We start from the raw sequence: 20628 nt of genomic DNA on the forward strand, positions 1-20628 counted from the left end.
CTCACGATTCGATTCGATTTCGATTTTGATTCTTTAGGTTTCGATTCAATATTGATTTAAATGCTTCGATATCGATTCAGTAAGACGTAGAAATACAGAAATACTTGTTGGCAATTTTTAATTATTTTTATTTTCATGCCTAACACGTGGCATGTTACTTCACATAGAAATGTACTGAGCAATTAAACTTAACAGCACCATAATGGCTCACTTGTGCATTTGTACTGTAGTACAAAAGTTAAAAACACATGACAGTTCTGTGTCAACATGATCAGCAGGTTTGTCGTGTTGCTGTTGTATTTTATTTCTGCCTGGCACAACTTACGCTGCTTTCACATAGAGGGGGGTTTGTGCCACGCCCACCACCGGGTTTGGCGCAGAGTCGGCCGAGATGTCATCACAGCGTGGCACGGTGAAATTAAAAAATGTTCAATTCGGGCAGGCAGGCGCGGTGCTGAGCTCAGCGGCAGAGCGGTCCGCTCTTGCACCGCGGTAGCACATAAATGAATGGGATGGCCGGCGGCGGTCTGCGTTTTGTGCCCTCTATGTGAAAGGGGCTTTACACACCACCCTACTTTTGTCCGTTTCTCATGTTCGTTCTTTAAATGGGAATTCAAAATGAGTCCAAACGTCTGATCTGAAAGATTTTCCGCTTGCCATCGTCGCCATTTTAGGTCCCGAGGAAAGGGGGTCCAGAGGAAGGGGGTCCAGAGGAAGGGGGTCCAGAGGAAAGGGGGGTCCAGAGGAAGGGGGTCCAGAGGAAGGAGGTCCAGAGGAAGGGGGTCGAGAGGAAAGTAAGTCCAGAGGCCCAGAGGGTCCAGAGGATGAAGGGGGTCCAGAGGAAAGTAGGTCCAGAGGAATGGGGTCCAGAGGAAAGGGGGGTCCAGAGGAAGAGGGTCCAGAGGAAAGGGGGGTCCAGAGGAAGGGGGTCCAGAGGAAGGGGGTCCAGAGGAAGGAGGTCCAGAGGAAGGAGGTGCAGAGGAAGGGGTCCAGAGGAAGGGGGTCCAGAGGAAGGGGGTCCAGAGGAGAGTAGGTCCAGAGGAAGGGGGTCCAAAGGAAGGGGGTCCAGAGGAAGGGGGTCCAGAGGAAGGGGGTTCCAGAGGAAAGGGGGGTCCAGAGGAAAGTAGCTCCAGAGGAAGGGGGTCCAGAGGAAAGGGGAGTCCAGAGGAAGGGGGTCCAGAGGAAAGGGGAGTCCAGAGGAAGGGGGTCCAGAGGAAGGGGGTCCAGAGGAAAGGGGAGTCCAGAGGAAGGGGGTCCAGAGGAAAGGGGGGTCCAGAGGAAGGGGGTCCAGATGAAAGGGGGTCCAGAGGAAAGTAGGTCCAGAGGAAAGGTGTCCAGAGGAAAGTAGGTCTAGAGGAAAGTAGGTCGAGAGGAAGGGGGTCCAAAGGAAGGGGGTCCAGAGGAAAGTAGGTCCAGAGGAAGGGGGTCCAGAGGAAGGGGGTCCAAAGGAAGGGGGTCCAGAGAAAGGAGGTGCAGAGGAAGGGGTCCAGAGGAAGGGGGTCCAGAGGAAGGGGGTCCAGAGGAGAGTAGGTCCAGAGGAAGGGGGTCCAAAGGAAGGGGGTCCAGAGGAAGGGGGTCCAGAGGAAGGGGGTTCCAGAGGAAAGGGGGGTCCAGAGGAAAGTAGCTCCAGAGGAAGGGGGTCCAGAGGAAAGGGGAGTCCAGAGGAAGGGGGTCCAGAGGAAAGGGGAGTCCAGAGGAAGGGGGTCCAGAGGAAGGGGGTCCAGAGGAAAGGGGAGTCCAGAGGAAGGGGGTCCAGAGGAAAGGGGGGTCCAGAGGAAGGGGGTCCAGATGAAAGGGGGTCCAGAGGAAAGTAGGTCCAGAGGAAAGGTGTCCAGAGGAAAGTAGGTCCAGAGGAAGGGGGTCCAGAGGAAGGGGGTCCAAAGGAAGGGGGTCCAGAGAAAGGGGGTCCAGAGGAAAGTAGGTCCAGAAGAAATTAGGTCCAAGGGAAGGGGGTCCAGAGGAAGGGGGTCCAGAGGAAGGAGGTCCAGAGGAAGGAGGTCCAGAGGAAGGAGGTCCAGAGGAAGGGGGTCCAGAGGAAGGGGGTCCAGAGGAAGGGGTCCAGAGGAAAGTAAGTCCAGAGGAAAGTAGGTCCAAAGGAAGGGGGTCCAGATGAAGGGGGTCCAGAGGAAGGGGTTCCAGAGGAAAGAGGTCCAGAGGAAGGAGGTCCAGAGGGAGGGGGTCCAGAGGAAAGTAGGTCCAAATGAAGGGGGTCCAGATAAAGGGGGTCCAGAGGAAGGAGGTCCAGAGGAAGGAGGTCCGGAGGAAGGGGGTCCAGAGGAAGGAGGTCCAGAGGAAGGGGGTCCAGAGGAAAGTAAGTCCAGAGGAAAGAAAGTCCATAGGAAAGTAGGTCCAAAGGAAGGGGGTCCAGATGAAGGGGGTCCAGAGGAAGGGGTCCAGAGGAAGGAGGTCCAGAGGAAGGGGTTCCAGAGGAAGGGGGTCCAGAGGAAGGGGGTCCAGAGGAAGGGGTCCAGAGGAAAGTAAGTCCAGAGGAAAGTAGGTCCAAAGGAAGGGGGTCCAGATGAAGGGGGTCCAGAGAAAGGGGGGTCCAGAGGAAAGTAGGTCCAAAGGAAGGGGGTCCAGATGAAGGGGGTCCAGAGGAAGGAGGTCCAGAGGAAGGAGGTCCAGAGGAAGGGGGTCCAGAGGAAGGGGGTCCAGAGGAAGGAGGTCCAGAGGAAGGGGGTCCAGAGGAAGGGGTTCCAGAGGAAGGGGTCCAGATGGAGGGGGTCCGGAGGGAGGGGGTACAGAGGAAAGTAAGTCCAGAGGAAAGTAGGTCCAAAGGAAGGGGGTCCAGATGAAGGGGGTCCAGAGGAAGGGATCCAGAGGAAGGGGGTCCAGAGGAAGGGGTCCAGAGGAAAGTAGGTTCAGAGGAAAGTAGGTCCAGAGGAAGGGGGTCCAGAGGATGAAGGGGGTCCAGAGAAAAGGGGTCCAGAGGAAGGGGGTCCAGAGGAAGGGGGGTCCAGAGGATGAAGGGGGTCCACAGGAAGGGGGTCCAGAGGGAGGAACCCCTTCCTCTGGACTTGCGCACGTCCGCTGGCCAGAGCCTTACACCGTGTCCAAACTGCATGCGATGCGAGCGAGCGTCAGCGACAAAATCAATTCCATTGCTTTATTTTCTATTGGACTGTCCTAACTGGCCACGAGCGACGCAGTGCTGCGCAGCGCGACGTGGCGCGCCGTTTTGAGCTGAACATTTGTCGGACGCCCTGCTTCTATTTTCTTCCTGTCGCTCGCGTTGAAAGCCGGTTGAAAGCGCTGTAGGAAACGGTCATGGATGAGGAACGGCTGATCCAGTTAGTTGAAATGAGAAGTTATCTCTATGATTCCTCCTCATTTCACTACAAAAACCTCAATAAAGTGGTAGCTGGCTGGAGGGAGTTCACCAGGGAGCTGGAAGTTTCAGTGTATTTAAAAGCATGCATCCATGCATCATGGGATGTGAAAAAGGCATTGTGTGACATATGTTTGCGCGCACGTTATTCTTAGTTGCTGTTATGTGGCTGAAGGTAGACATGAGACGAAATGCATGCAGTTAAGACACGGTGTTACTCTTTAACTGTCGTCCAGTCTGATGTTGTTGAGTGCACAGCTGATAGGTACATGACGTAACAGAACTGCATGTTAACGCTTTCAGTGTGGACAGAGAGCGTCCGATGTCACGCAGTGCGATGCGATCATCGGACGCTCACATGCAGTTAGGACACGGTGTTACCCTGGATTCACACTGAAAGCGTCAAAAATCACCTGACGCCAGCATCGCGCTGCTTGATAGATTCACACTAAAGTCTGCTGACGCCTGCAGTGGGCGGGGCTTTCAAGCTGCGCTGCAGCACTGGAGGGAACAAAGTGTATATAGCCTACACACACACATATATACACATATATATATATATATATATATATATATATATATATATATATATATATATATATATATATATATATATATATATATATATATATATATATATATAATATAATATATATATATATATAATATGTATATATGTTCGCACACGCCGCAAGGGGTGTGCGAACCGTACGGGGCCACGCGCTATGGGCGTTTTTTTTTTTTTCCTCTTTTTTTTCCCCTTATAAATATCAACAGTCACGTTCCATTACAGACCTAAATGTGTACTAGTCTGTGCATATCAATAAATATATGTGCAATGATGTGCTTGCTGAGTGATGTCTCTGTGCAGCTGCGCGTGTCTGTTGTTCAATACAACTGCGTCAGACCAAGCGCATTGACACAAGCTGCTCTGATCGAGACGGGTGGAGTGTGTAACAAACTGTCACACAATGTCGAGAGAACGAGACAGATTCAGGAAATTTCCATCAGGGAATGAAAAAAGAAAAAAACTAAAGAAAATGGAAGAGTTTAATGCCTCTCTGAAAGGCTCGTTTGATAAATTTGTTACAAAAATCACCGATCCGACCGGGTCTCAAGCAGCCGCGGGGCCCCGCATCGAGGCAAGCCCAGATGATGATGAGGCAGGCTGTAGCGGAGCCAGAGGGGGGGCAAGGGGGCGGTCGCCACGGGCCTATAATAGGCTATAATAACGATAAAATGTGCATTGTGCGGCCAGTGTAGGCTAATTCTTACTTTACAACTGTCCTGAACGCATCAGGGCTGTGAGCCAACGCTGATTGGCTGTAAAGCCTGATTTATGGTTCTGCGTTAAATCGACGCAGAGCATACGCCATAGGGTACGGCGAAGGTTACGCCGTAGGCAGAACCATAAATCAGCCTTAACAGTTACAGCCAATTTGCCGACTTGGCAAATTTGCGGCCATGAAGGAGATGAGCGCTAAACTTTAAAAGAGGACTAAGTATGTACAAAGTTTTGAATGTTACCTCGTTTTCCACGTTACCTGTATTATTTTGGGTTATGGAAGAGTCAACTACCATTTGAGTGTATTCTCTGTTATAGAGCTCAGAAATGATGTTATAGACTGCTGTGTCTATATCTATCTAATTAGATTGTGCATACTACTTGGCTTGTGTGTACTACTAGATTTATACATACTACTTGATTTGTGTTTACTACTTGATTTGTGCGTACTACTAATTTGTGCATACTACTTGATTTGTGCATACTACTTGATTTTGTAAGTCACTGTGACCTTCATAAATAATGTCTTTATCAGAATGTTGTGTATTCTTGACCACCTGCCTATTTGAATGAGCTTTGTGTTGTTGTCAACTAGTCTATTCTCTGTTATAGAGCTCAGAAATGATGTTATAGATCACTGTGTCTTATATCTGTGTTCTGAAGTTTGTGACTTTACTCTGCTTTCTGCAGCATAGGCCTATAGGCTTGCTTGGCTCAATAAAAGTGAGAATAAATGTTGTTTGATGGGTAGGATGAGGTGTTGTTGAACGTTAAAATGACTATCATAAGGGCCCATGGAGAATGCTCCGCCCCCTCTGTACTGAGACCCGCGCTCCGCCACTGGAGGCAGGGGAAGGTATCCAGTATTTTGCTTATTGGAGAGTTAAAATTGTGCATAAAGACACCCGATCTGACCCGAAAAACCCAAACATTTTGCGAGAGCCCCCCCCCCCAGCCATTACGCACAGGGCCTCGCAAATCTCCCAGACGGCTCTGTATGTATATATCTATATATATATATATTGGAGAGTTAAAATTGCGCATATAGACACCCGATCTGACCCGAAAAACCCAAAAAGTATATGTATATATATGTATATATATATGTGTATATATATATATATATATATATATATATATATATATATGTATATATATATATATATATATGTATATATATATATATATATATATATATATATATATATATATATATATATATATATATATATATATATATATATATAGCATGCACATCTTCAGTTTCTAATTTCACCATGGATCATCTTCTTTATATTTGAACGTTATTTCCACGTAGATAAGAGTGAGTTTGAAGGTCTTTAACAAGTTTGGTCCTGGATCAACATCAACCATCATCGTTGGTGCCGGTGAAGCTGCAGTCTGTCTGCGCTGAACACTGACACACCGGGTCAGAGCGGATTAGGTCATATTGTTTAAACTGTGTTTTGTGATTAATAAGCACGGTTTTTAATTATTTTGCGTTGGATCGATGTAGCAAATAAAATCGTTGGGACCATCCAGCTCCTCAACCATCAGTTACGTGTTTCACATCAGCAGTTCAGATAAAAACATTTAGTTCAGGTAAAAACGGCAGTCAAATCAGCAAAAATGTCAGTTTGTTGGATGAAATATATTAATTCCTGATAAAAAAAAGTTTTTTTAGTGCACAGCTATGCTCATGTGTGCATGTGAATGAGTGTACATTTGTGTGAACATGAAAGTACAATCTGCATTGAGGCTTCTCGCTTCAGGAATCCCGGTCTGTGATTGGACGCTGCCTCGGCGTCAACGCTGCTCATTTGCATAAAGTTGAGATTTGCAACTTCAAATTGACGCTCTGGATGCGCTGCTCCCGACGCCTGCAACGCCTCTGACGCCTCTCGACGCACGCTCTCAGTAACTACGTTTACATGCAGTCAAAATTGGGGTTATTGCTAATATTCCGGTTACTGAAACATTCAGAATATTCCGTTTACATGGTAATTAATCATTTGGGATATCTGGATCAAACCAGCGACGCACAGAGAACATCATGACGCAATTCCCATCATTTCCGCTTCTTCTTCCTGTATCCAAATCCAAAACAAATGCCTCTTCACGCAACTTTTCGCTCACCTTCTTGTAAATCTGGCTGTCCCGGTACTTTCTACCGTTTACAAATGCCAAAATGTTCATATCCTTCATTACATTTATGAAGTGATTAGTCTCCTCCTCACTCCAAAAGTGTGGTGTGGTCTTGCATTTCTCCATGTTTATAACAACTTCCTGGACTCAAAAGGCCAAGATTCCTTGCAAAAAGAGCATGCGCAGAAAACAAATTAATGTTCCTTTTGACGGGGAAATCCTGTTAGGCGTACATGACCGAATATTCAGGTTTTAAAAGGAGTAACCCAGGGGTCATATTCATATTTAAAAACCTGAATATGAGCAAATTTGTGTTATTCAAAAGGGGTTATTGGTGTTTACATGGCCGTGCAAAACCAGGTTATTGCTAATATTCGGGTTTTAAAAGGGTTAATGACTGCATGCAAACGCAGTCATAGACAATGAATGGCAACCGGTTGCCTGTGACCGCTTTCAGTGTGAATCCAGCATTAGGAGTTTCAGGATGTCTCATCGGATCCGTCTCCTTGGTTGTTGACTAATAGGTTTGAACACCCACCCCGCCACCGTGACCTCATGCTGGTTAATACCCCTCCCTGGTGTCCTGGAACCCTTTGCTCCTCTAATCTCCTGGTGGCAGGACACTTACCCCAGATTAGAGGTTCAACCTCCAAGGTGTGTATAAATACCTCCACCTCTGCTGTGATGGAGGTATTTATACATTTACTACTTGATTTGTGCTACTATACTTGTGCATACTACTTGATGTGTGCATACTACTTGATTTATGCGTACTACTTGATTTGTGTACTACTAGATTTGTGCATACTACTAGAATTTTGTGTACTACTAATTTGTGCATACTACTTGATTTGTGCATACTATTTGATGTGTGCATACTACTTGATTCAATTCAATTCAATTTTTCAATTCAATTTTATTTATATAGCGTCTAATACAACAGAGTTGTCTCTAGACGCTTTCCAGAGACCCATACCCAGAACATGACCCCCGAGCAATTATTACATAAACAATGGCAGGTAAAAACTCCCCTAGTGGGAGAAAAACCTTAAGCCAAACAGTGGCAAGGAAAAACTCCCCTTTAGGAGGGAAGAAACCTTGAGCAGGACCAGGCTCATAAGGGGGGACCCTCCTGCCGAGGGCCAGATTGGTGGGTCAGGGACGGCAACAGCACAGCAGGCAGGTGGAAGCAGCAACGGGATGACCAGGGGTGGGGACCGCAGGCCAGCACGCAGCTCCCGAAGCTCCGGCCCAATCAGCAAGTCCCAGGTTGGGGTGCAGGGTCAGGGAAAGACTTGTGCTCCGTAATGCAAGCTACAAGCCACCCACGACCACCTGCAGAGAGAGAAAAGGGAGGAGAAGGGGGGCCAGCAACGGGATGACCAGGGGTGGGGACCGCAGGCCAGCACGCAGCTCCCGAAGCTCCGGCCCAATCAGCAAGTCCCAGGTTGGGGAGCAGGGTCAGGGAAAGACTTGTGCTCCGTAATGCAAGCTACAAGCCACCCACGACCACCTGCAGGTTCCGGTGTCCGGCAAAGGATGCTGCAACATCGACAAAAGAGAGAAAAGGGAGGAGAAGGGGGGGCCAGCACAAGAAACTACAGGAGCGACTCTGACACACTAAAGTTTACACTACCTAGAGATTTACCAACACCAGCTAGAGGTTTACTAAACACTAACTATAGACTTTACTAAACAGAAATGTTTTAAGTTTAGTTTTAAAGGTGGAGGTGGTGTCAGCCTCCTTAACCCAGATTGGAAGTTGGTTCCATAGTAGTGGTGCCTGATAGCAGAACGCCCGCCCTCCAAATCTACATTTAGATACTCTAGGAACTACGAGTAAACCTGCACTCTGAGAACGGAGAGCTCTGACAGGAACATAAGGCACTATCAGGTCTTGCAAATAATGCGGAGCTAAGCCGTTTTGGGCTTTATACGCAAGTAATAAAATTTTAAATTGGATTCTGAATTTTACGGGTAACCAATGGAGCGACGCTAACACTGGAGAGACGTGGTCTCTCCTGCTAATTCCTGTCAGTACTCGTGCTGCTGCATTCTGGATCAGCTGGAGCCTATTCAGCAAATTACTTGGACATCCTGCTAACAACACATTACAGTAATCTAGTCTAGAAGATACAAACGCATGAACTAGTTTTTCTGCATCACTCTGCGAGAGGATTTTTCTAATCTTTGCAATATTACGGAGATGGAAAAAGGCTATTTTACAAACCTGATTGACATATGGTTTAAACGACAAATCCTGATCGAAAATAACACCAAGGTTTCTCACAGTTGCACTGGAAGCCATCGCAACACCATCTAATCCCTTCCTAAGATGCTCTGGACCAAGAATGATAACCTCTGTTTTATCTGAATTTAGAAGCAGGAAATTTCTGGACATCCAGTCCTTGATGTCCCTAAGACATGCCTGAAGTTTAACTAACGGTTCTATTTCATCCGGCTTCATAGACAAGTAGAGCTGCGTATCATCAGCATAACAATGAAAGTGTATGCCGTGATTCTGGATTATACTTCCCAACGGCTGCATGTATAAACTGAACAAGATTGGCCCTAGCACTGAACCCTGCGGAACACCATAACAGACCCTTGACTGTTCTGAAGAAACCTCATGTACATGAACAAACTGGAACATGTCAGATAGGTATGATTTAAACCATTCATGCATACTACTTGATTTTTCGCATACTACTTGACTTATGCATACTATTTGATTTGTGCATACTACTTGACTTATGCATACTATTTGATTTGTGCATACTACTTGACTTATGCATACTATTTGATTTGTGCATACTACTTGAGTTGTGCATACTACATGATTTATGCATACTACTTGATTTGTGTGTACTACTTGATTTGTGCGTACTACTAATTTGTGAATACTACTTGATTTGTGCATACTACTTGATTTTGTAAGTCACTGTGACCTTCATAAATAATGTCTTTATCAGAATGTTGTGTATTCTTGACCACCTGCCTATTTGAATGAGCTTTGTGTTGTTGTCAACTAGACTAGAGTCTATTCTCTGTTATAGAGCTCAGAAATGATGTTATAGATCACTGTGTCTTATATCTATCTAAATAGATGGTGTAATTTTAGACCAGTTATGTTGTTTTTGTATTTAAGCTGTATCAAAGATGGAACTGAGTCAGTCCGTGACTATCTTAGTTTTCAGCGCCATGTGATTGACAGCTGTCAGGCCTGTGTGTGTGTGTGTGTGTGTGTGTGTGTGTGTGTGTGTGTGTGTGTGTGTGTGTGTGTGTGTGTTCTGAACAAGTTTGTGACTTTACTCTGCTTTCTGCAGCATAGGCCTATAGGCTTGCTTGGCTCAATAAAAGTGAGAATAAATGTTGTTTGATGGGTAGGATGATGTTGTTGAACGTTAAAATGACTATCATAAGGGCCCATGGAGAATCCTCCGCCCCCTCTGTACTGAGACCCGCGCTCCACCACTGGAGGCAGGGGAAGGTATCCAGTATTTTGCTTATTGGAGAGTTAAAATTGCGCATATAGACACCCGATCTGACCCGAAAAACCCAAAAAGTATATGTATATGTATACGTTATGTCCATGTAGATAAGAGTGAGTTTGAAGCTCTTTAACAAGTTTGGTCCTGGATCAACATCAACCATCATCATTGGTCCCGGTGAAGCTGCAGTCTGTCTGCGCTGAACACTGACACACCGGGTCAGAGCGGATTAGGTCATATTGTTTAAACTGTGTTTTGTGATTAATAAGCACGGTTTTTAATTATTTTGCGTTGGATCGATGTATGCATACTACTTGATTTATGCATACTACTTGATTTGTGCATACTACTTGATTTGTGCATACTACATACTATTTGTGCGTAATACATACTACTTCGTAATACATACTACTTCATCTGCCCCTTTGTTTAAAAAATTAAATTTATTATCCATTTATGATATTAACATACTTCAATCATGTGCTTTCATTTACAAATGCACTTATCTTGCAAATAGGCTTCCAAGTACTTTCAAAGATTTTTTTAAGACCAATTCGCAAATTCATAACTACAATACCAGACAATTTGAGGATCTCCATTCTTCATTCAGTCGTACCAATTGCACTCAGTTCTCCATCAAAGACAGAGGTTCCTCACTCTGGAACTCTCATATACTTATCGCAAAATCTTCACTGTCTATTAATAGTTTTAAACAGAGATTGAAGACCAGCCTTATTGACCAAGCGTCTAGAAGTGCTTCCACTTAATATGGACTCACTTCTGCACGTGCACACCGAGAAATTGTCTGTTTATATCCATCTTTTTTGAATGCTGTTTTTTTTTTTGTTTGTTTTTTTTTCTTGCTATTAGTTCAATACAATCTATTTTTCCTGGTGAGAACTTTGAATAAGCCCATTTAGGGCTTCCTTTCTCACCTGCACATATTTTCATGTTTTTTTTATGTTTATTTAAACTTTTGTACCGTTTTTTTTTTTTATGTTGTGCAAATAAACAAATCAAATCAAATCAAATTACTAGATCTGTGTGTACTACTAGATCTGTGTATACTACTAGATTTGTGTATACTACTAGATTTGTGCATACTAGGGGTGTGCAAACAAGGGTACCTCACGATTCGATTCGATTTCGATTATTGGAGCTTCGATTATTCGATTCTTCGATTATAACGATTGTCGATTCGATTCGATTATTGGTGCCACAATTCTTCGATTATTGTGATTTTTAATGCTTTTTTCCATACAAGATTGATTTTGTCTTCATCTGTGGCTACATTTGTAAATAAATAGCCAATCAATAAACTCAGTTCGTCTAACAACACTCATTAAGTAAATAACAAGGTTGTTTGAACATTTGACATTTATTTTTCAAAGACACAAAATAACTTATTTTATGACTATGTAAACATTTGCTCTTTGACTTACTTAACTTTGACCAGGGAAAGCTGCACTTGCATGAGAGCGCCCTCTATTGGTGGAAAACACTGAAAACGGTCAAGCCCTGGATTTAATGAGTTCATTAATTCAAGTAAACAAGATATGTACTTCCATCAAATTTATTTAGTGTAAACATATCTGCCATATTTCAAGTGAACAGTAAGAAATGTGCATTCTTGAAAATGAAATGATTCCGCAGCTTATTCAGTCTGGAATCTGGATAGGATAACTTAAAAAAATAAATAAATAAAAAAAATATTTTTTTTTTTTTTTTTTTTTTTACTGGACCATAATCGATTACAAATCGTCACGTGACGCATCGCGATGCATCGACACATCGATGAATTGCACCCACCTCTAGTGCATACTACTTGACTTGTGTATACTACTAGATTTATACATACTACTTGATTTGTGCATACTACTTGATTTTAACATACTACTTGATTTGTGCATACTACTAGATCTGTGTGTACTACTAGCTTTGTGCATACTACTAGATTTGTGCATACTACTAGATTTGTGCATACTACTTGGCTTGTGTGTACTACTAGATTTATACATACTACTTGATTTGTGCATACTACTTGGCTTGTGTGTACTACTAGATTTATACATACTACTTGATTTGTGCGTACTACTAATTTGTGCATACTACTTGATTTGTGCATACTACTTGATTTGTGCGTACTACTAGATTTGTGCATACTACTTGATTTATACATACTACTTGATTTATGCATACTACTAGATTTGTGCAGAACAATATGTTTACGTTTGTTTCTTTTTACATGTTTTTTTTATGTTTTTCCTTTTAGGTATTTTTTCTAGTTAACTTTTAATTAATCATCTTTTTTTAAATAGTTTTTTACGTGCTTATTTTATTTTTTATGTATGTTTTCATACATTTTTCATGTATGTTTTTTAGGGGTTTTTTTAACGTTTTTTTCAACGTGTTTCTTTACAGTTTTTTTTTTTAACATTTTTTAGTTTTTTTACATGTTTTTTATCTTCTTTTTTTACGTGTTTTTTTTTAACCATGTATGTTTTTTTGATATGTTTTATTTTTTTCTCCATGAAAAAAAGAAGAAATACTTTCTTCTTTTTTTCTACTTCTTTGTCTTGTAGGCCTATGTTTTCTTTTTTAATGTTTATTTCATTGTGTTTTTTTTACATATGTTATTTTTTAAATGCTTTTTTGTGTTAAATGTTTCCCAATTATATCATTTATAACCTCGTTTTAGCTTCTACACACACACACACACACACACACACACACACACACACACACACACACACACACACACACACACACACACACACACACACACACTTACACACAAATCCCCTTAAAAGTCTTTAAAACGTTTTTTTAAAGTGTAAAATAAACAAATAAAACTTTTTTTTCTTCCAAAGTTTGAGTCTAAAAAAAAGAAAGGGGGGGGTCACGTGACCCGATTCCGCCCCTCCACTCAGGCGTAGCGAGATATGAATGAGTGTGCGTGTGTGTGTGTGTGTGTGTGTGTGTGTGTGTGTGTGTGTGTGTGTGTGTGTGTGTGTGTGTGTGTGTGTGTGTGTGTGTGTGTGTGTGGGGCTGTTATTCCGGGGCAGTCATGTGTCAAATGTGACACCGAACAAAAAAAAGTGCACGAGCATGCGCGTGGAAGTTCCCCCCCACTCTCTCCCCCAGAAGCCACTTGTTTTTCTTTTCTTACCCCACTTGAACATCATCATCGTCAGCAGCAGCGTCTTGAGGTTCACGCGTGCGAGCTCCATGGTGGCGGGGGGAAAAAAGCAAAGCTGGAACAATCTATAAGGATCGAAGAAGAAGCAGAAGAGGTCCCGGCATGTCCCGCTGCAGGCGCTCCGGCGCTCCGGTGCTCCGGTGCTCGGTGCGGCTCCCACGCATCCACGCTGAATAGCTGCGGAGCGGCTCCCCCCCCACTGTGAGAGGGGGGGTGAGAGGAGGAAAACACGAGCTGGAGTTCCACCTGCTCAGAGAAGCTGAAAGAGCCATGTTGGACCAAAATCAAATATGTCTGGAGCCGCAAAAAATTAAAAGTCTTGTATCAGCCATAGAATGAAGGCAACACATGCTGCATGTCGCTATATTTGTTATAACTGGGGAAAGATTTTTTTTTTCATTATGCACTTCAAGGAAAAAGTCGAAATGTTGAGAAAAAAGTCGAAATGTTGAGAAAAAAGTCGAAATGTCGAGAAAAAGTCAACATTTTGAGAGAAAAGTCAGAATGTCGAGATTGTTGTTGAAGTAGAATCTCGAGAAAAAAGTCGAAATGTCGAGATTAATGTTGAAGTACAATCTCCAGTATGCATGCATACATTATATATATATATATATATATATATATATATATATATATATATATATATATATATATGTATATATATATATATATATATATATATATATATATATATATATATATATATATATATATATATATATATATATATATATATATATATATATATATATATATATATATATATGCCAAAGGTTTTTACCAACATGGTATTAACCATTAATGTATGCAGACAAGTTAGAAAGTATTTCTGAGCCTGTATACTACAACAGTATAATAAAGTCCTGTAATTATGGCTATTAGTTTTGGTTCCACCACAAGATTTGAAGTGGCCCCATCTGGCCCCCCCTAGGAAACAGTTTTGGCTGGAAGCGGGTCCCGCTCCGCTCCGTGGGAGTCCCGGCCGGGCTTTAGCCCCCCCCCCCCCCGGCTCATTAGGGCCTTCAGCGGCTTTGGTCGGAGCTTAGCCGGTCGGATCCCCCCCCCCCACCCCCCCATCCACTCCTATCCAAACACCACGTGACCCCCCCCCCCCCCTTTAAGATACCTCGGTCACTTGAGTTAATTTGGGGGCGGTGACATCATCGTCGGTACAATCAAGAGTAGCTGATCTCCGAGAGGGGGCGGGGCCGAGGGGGCATGGGGCGGGGATTAAGAGGTAATCTCCGGGAGGTTTCAGGACGTCGTGAGTGTGCACTGGGACATCTCCCAGAATCCTCCAGGAGAACCCAGGAGGGAGGGATGAGGGGATGGATAGAATGGTGGAATGATGGATGGATGGATGGATGGATGGATGGATGGTTGGATGGATAAGATAAAATAAGATAATCCTTTATTTCTCCCTCAATGGGGAAACTCACATATTGCAGCAGCAGTATACTTAACACACATGCAGGGGAGGGGTAAAAAAAAAAGTAAAAGGTATATATAATTACAAAATATTAGGGGTGTAACGATACACTAATCTCACGATACGGTACGATACGCGATACTGAGGTCACGATAACGATACGATACGATATTATAGCAGTAGTTTTTTAACAACCTTGAATGAGGAACATATGACTGGAAAAAAATTGTCTTTTATTTGAAAGACACAAAATACCCTATTGTTACAGTTTGTAATGCTTTATAACTGTTTAAGTTTTAAAGAGAAAGCCAGGCCAACCATTTTCCACAAACTGAACTAAAAGTAAATGTCAGGTTTGCATTATGCATCTTCAGTTTCATACAAGTAAAAATATTTTGCCACAAACTGAATAGTTTCTCTCATGTATGATTTGACTGTAATTTAACAACTAAAATTAAATAAATAAATAAAAGTAAATAAATACATACGATTTTACATCATAAAAAAAGATTGATTCATGCTCACCTTATAAGTGTAAGAGGAGATTTATTTTTGTTAAGAAGTTTATTTTGGTAATTCAGGGTTCATTATTTTATAAATATATTCTTTATATTCTGATGTAGCCTAAATCAGGGACTATAATGACACTAGTCAGTTTATCTGTAGTTGTTAGTATGTTTTAGATTGGGCGGAGTGATACAGCACTAGGTGCTGTGTTGATGTTCTAAAATCCTACACTGTTGAGCGGACATTAAAGTACACTGGAGCTCAGCAGAAGTTGTCCCCGTGTTTATCCTACACACGACCCGAAAAAGGTTTTAATTTAACAAGGTAAGGTTTAACTCTACACCAGACTTACATAAGTAAAATTTCAGAGCTCAAAACGGGACCACAAAACGGGACTAGTTTTTTCTGAGCGGAGTAAGATTTTGGTCCGCGGGTCGAGGTGCGGTCGCGGTCGGATGCGTGTTTCTAGTCAACACAATAGATTAATATTAATAACCCAATATCGCGATACACTTTGTCACCTCCACGACACGTATTGTGACATTTTTGTATCGCGAAATTTCGTGGCACGATATATTGTTACACCCCTACAAAATATAAACAGTATAGTACATTGCAATGGAAGTAAAAGTAGTGCGAAAGAAAAAAAACAGTGCAAAAAGGCAGGTAGAATGTGTGTGAGGTAGACAGGCAGATATTGCACATATGGTATTGCACATCTTGTTATTGTTATTGCACATGTTATTGTCCATTAACTACCGTGATCAGGCCTTGTTGTACAGTCTGATGGCAGCGGGGAGGAAGGACCTGCGATGCTTCTCATTGGTGCATCGTGAGTGACAAAGTCGGTCACTGATGGAGCTCTCCAGGGCTCTGACAGTCTCATGAAGGGGGTGGGAGACATTGTCCATGATGGAGGACAGCGTAGCCACCATCCTCCTCTCCCCCACCACTTCCACCCGGTCCAGACAGCAGCCCAGGACAGAGCCGGCTTTCCTCACCACCTTGTCCAGTCTCTTCCTCTCTGCTGCAGTGATGCTGCTGCTCCAGCAGACCACACCATAGAAGATGGCCGACGCCACCACACAGTCATAGAAGGTCCTCAGGAGGCCGTCCCTCACTCCAAAGGTCCTCAGGAGGCCGTCCCTCACTCCAAAGGTCCTCAGGAGGCCGTCCCTCACTCCAAAGGTCCTCAGGAGGCCGTCCCTCACTCCAAAGGTCCTCAGTAGGTCGTCCCTCACTCCAAAGGTCCTCAGTAGGTCGTCCCTCACTCCAAAGGTCCTCAGGAAGCCGTCCCTCACTCCGAAGGACCTCAGTCTGCGCAGCAGGTGGAGACTGCTTTGGCCCTTCTTGTATAGAGCCTGGGTGTTTACAGTCCAGTCCATTTTTTTGTTTAGGTGAACACCCAGATCCTTGTAATTCAATTCAATTCAATTCAATTTTATTTATATAGCGTCTAATACAACAGATGTTGTCTCTAGACGCTTTCCAGAGATCCAGAACATGAACATAAACATAAACATAAACATAAACATAAACATAAACCCCCGAGCAATTATTATATAAACAATGGCAGGTAAAAACTCCCTTAGTGGGAGAAAAGCCTTAAGCCAAACAGTGGCAAGGAAAAACTCCCCTTTAGGAGGGAAGAAACCTTGAGCAGGACCAGGCTCATAAGGGGGGACCCTCCTGCCGAAGGCCAGACTGGGGGAGTCAGGGACGTCGACAGCACACAGCAGGCAGGTGGAAGCAGCAGCGGGATGACCAGAGGTGGGGGGGGGGGCGTCAGCAGCACACAACAGTCATGTGGAAGCAGCAGCGGGATGACCAGAGGGGGGGGGCGTCAGCAGCACACAACAGTCATGTGGAAGGAGTAGCGGGATGACCAGAGGGGGGGGGGGGGGCAGGCAGGCGGAAGCAGCAACAGCAGACATCCACGTAGGCAGGTGGAAGAAGCAATGGGATGACCAGAGGGGGGGGAGGGCCGGGAACACAGGCCAGAACGCAGCTCCTGAGGCTCCGGCCTGCAAACATACACAAAAGAGAAAAAAGGGGGGCCGGCACAAGAAACTACAGGAACGATGGACAAAAATGATAGCTATGAGATATTTATAATAAATAAAAATGGTAATGGAGAAGAGAGGCAGGGAAAAGGAGAGGAGAAGAAGGGTGAGAGGCACCGCCCAGCGGATCATGTCGGTGCCCCCCTGCAGCATAAGCCTATAGCAGCATATCTACCGCGAAGCTATATTTGAGACTAACTATTATAGTTTTGTTCTATAGTTGCGACTATGACTACTGACTCTAACACACTAAAGTTTACACTACCTAGAGATTTACCAATACCAGCTAGAGGTTTACTAAACACTAACTATAAGCTTTACTAAACAGAAAGGTTTTAAGTTTAGTTTTAAAGGTGGAGGTGGTGTCAGCCTCCTTAACCCAGATTGGAAGTTGGTTCCAAAGTAATGGTGCCTGATAGCAGAACGCCCGCCCTCCAAATCTACATTTAGATACTCTAGGAACTACGAGTAAACCTGCACCCTGGGAGCGGAGAGCTCGGCCAGGAACATAAGGCACTATCAAATCTTGTAAATACTGCGGAGCTAAGCCGTTTTGGGCTTTATATGCAAGTAATAAAATTTTAAATTGAATTCTGAATTTTACAGGTAGCCAATGGAGCGACGCTAACACTGGAGAGACGTGGTCTCTCCTGCTAATTCCTGTCAGTACTCGTGCTGCTGCATTCTGGATCAGCTGGAGCCTATTCAGCAAATTACTTGGACATCCTGCTAACAACACATTACAGTAATCCAGTCTAGAAGATACAAACGCATGAACTAGTTTTTCTGCATCCCTCTGCGAGAGGATTTTCCTAATTTTTGCAATATTACGGAGATGGAAAAACGCTATTTTACAAACCTGATTGACATATGGTTTAAACGACAAATCCTGATCGAAAACAACACCAAGGTTTCTCACAGTTGCACTGGAAGCCATCGCAACACCATCTAATCCCTTCCTAAGATGCTCTGGACCAAGAATGATAACCTCTGTTTTATCTGAATTTAGAAGCAAGAAATTTCTGGACATCCAGTCCTTGATGTCCCTAAGACATGCCTGAAGTGTAAGCGTTCATTATCTCTATGTCACCGGCGAGGGGGGGACCAGCCTCTGCAGGTGGTGGAGGACCAGCCTCTCCAGGTGGTGGAGGACCAGTCTCTCCAGGTGGTGGAGGACCAGCCTCTCCAGGTGGTGGAGGACCAGCCTCTCCAGGTGGTAGAGGACCAGCCTCTCCAGGTGGTGGAGGACCAGCCTCTGCAGGTGGTGGAGGACCAGTCTCTCCAGGTGGTGGAGGACCAGCCTCTCCAGGGGGTGGAGGACCAGCCTCTCCAGGTGGTGGAGGACCAGCCTCTCCAGGTGGTGGAGGACCAGCCTCTCCAGGTGGTGGAGGACCAGCCTCTCCAGGTGGTGGAGGACCAGCCTCTGCAGGTGGTGGAGGACCAGCCTCTCCAGGTGGTGGAGGACCAGCCTCTCTAGGTGGTGGAGGACCAGCCTCTCCAGGTGGTGGAGGACCAGCCTCTCCAGGTGGTGGAGGACCAGTCTCTCCAGGTGGTGGAGGGCCAGCCTCTCCAGGTGGTGGAGGACAAGTCTCTCCAGGTGGTGGAGGACCAGTCTTTCCAGGTGGTGGAGGACCAGTCTCTCCAGGTGGTGGAGGACCAGCCTCTGCAGGTGGTGGAGGACCAGCCTCTCCAGGGGGTGGAGGACCAGCCTCTCCAGGTGGTGGAGGACCAGCCTCTCCAGGTGGTGGAGGACCAGCCTCTGCAGGTGGTGGAGGACCAGCCTCTCCAGGTGGTGGAGGACCAGCCTCTCCAGGTGGTGGAGGACCAGTCTTTCCAGGTGGTGGAGGACCAGTCTCTCCAGGTGGTGGAGGACCAGCCTCTGCAGGTGGTGGAGGACCAGCCTCTCCAGGGGGTGGAGGACCAGCCTCTCCAGGTGGTGGAGGACCAGCCTCTGCAGGTGGTGGAGGACCAGCCTCTGCAGGTGGTGGAGGACCAGCCTCTCCAGGTGGTGGAGGACCAGCCTCTCCAGGTGGTGGAGGACCAGTCTCTCCAGGTGGTGGAATAGGGAGTGGGCTGGGTTTTTTTTGAGGAGCAGAGGGGGGCGGGAGGGGGGGGTGGTGGAGTAGAGAGTGGGCTGGGGGGTGGTGGAGGAGTAGCAGGGGACGGGGCTGAGGTGAGAGTCCTTGGAGCAGCAGAGGCCCCAGTCGGGGGAAGAAGTTGCAGCAGGGCTGGGTGGGTGGATAGATGGATGGATGGATATATCCAGCAACATACATGCCTTCTCTAAAGCCTGAATTATGGTTCTGTGGTATATATATATATATATATATATATATTTTCTCTTTTGTGCATGTTTGCAGGCTGGAGCCTCGGGAGCTGCGTTCTGGCCTGTGTTCCCTTGCTGTGAGGCAACAGTGCTACCACTAAGCCACCGTGCTAGGAATAAATAAAAATTAGGAAAAATATAGATACACACCTTTTTATTATATATAAAATATATATATATATATATATATATATATATATATTTTTTTTTTTTTTTTTATTTATTAAGTAATGAATTAATATATTTCATATGCAAACCTTTAACCAAACTTGAATAATCAGTTAAATGGACCTTACAGAACATACACTGCCATGACAACAGTGACACCTGCTGGCCAGTGCTGGCCTATGTGTTATTTTAATGTTTTCCCATGTTCGGAATAAAGCTTTCATTCATTCAACAGGTAAAGTGGTTTTAACTTTCACAATGAATTCAGCTTGACATATTTTTAACCAACATCATCCTTTTTATATATTTATGAAAATAGAAAAATACAATTACAAAAAAAATGGTGATCACAATAAATAACCAAATTTCCTTAAAACAGCAAATAAAACAGACTACATGGATAATGGCAGTGATATAGCCTAAACACTATGAGCCTGAAAATAACTTAACTTAACTTAATATAATATAAAACGGAGCGGAACAATTTACCTGCAATGAGCGACACAACACACACACACAGACTGGTTAGCACCTCCACTGGCTTTCCAGATCTACGAGGGAAAATAGCATCGACTTCAATACAAAATACGGTAAAACTAACATAAGTGACGGCAGGAACAAAACAAAAAAACACACTGAAATAATATGGCAACTTCCGTTACATGACTGTGTATGTTACATTTGTTT

General features: G+C 44.4%; 1 protein-coding gene across 1 annotated transcript in view; it reads right to left on the reverse strand.

Annotated features, from left to right (window-relative positions):
- Positions 1-13617, reverse strand: part of LOC133455464 (protein crumbs homolog 2-like) — a 37547-nt gene extending 23930 nt beyond the window's left edge. The window contains exon 1 of the mRNA XM_061734523.1: positions 13419-13617. Coding sequence (XP_061590507.1) covers positions 13419-13479 — 61 coding nt within the window. The 5' untranslated portion in view covers positions 13480-13617. The remainder of the gene's footprint in view (positions 1-13418) is intronic.
- Between the last annotated feature and the right edge of the window lie 7011 nt (positions 13618-20628).

This window comes from Cololabis saira, chromosome 11, assembly GCF_033807715.1.
Source record: "Cololabis saira isolate AMF1-May2022 chromosome 11, fColSai1.1, whole genome shotgun sequence".
Lineage (NCBI taxonomy): Eukaryota > Metazoa > Chordata > Actinopteri > Beloniformes > Belonidae > Cololabis > Cololabis saira.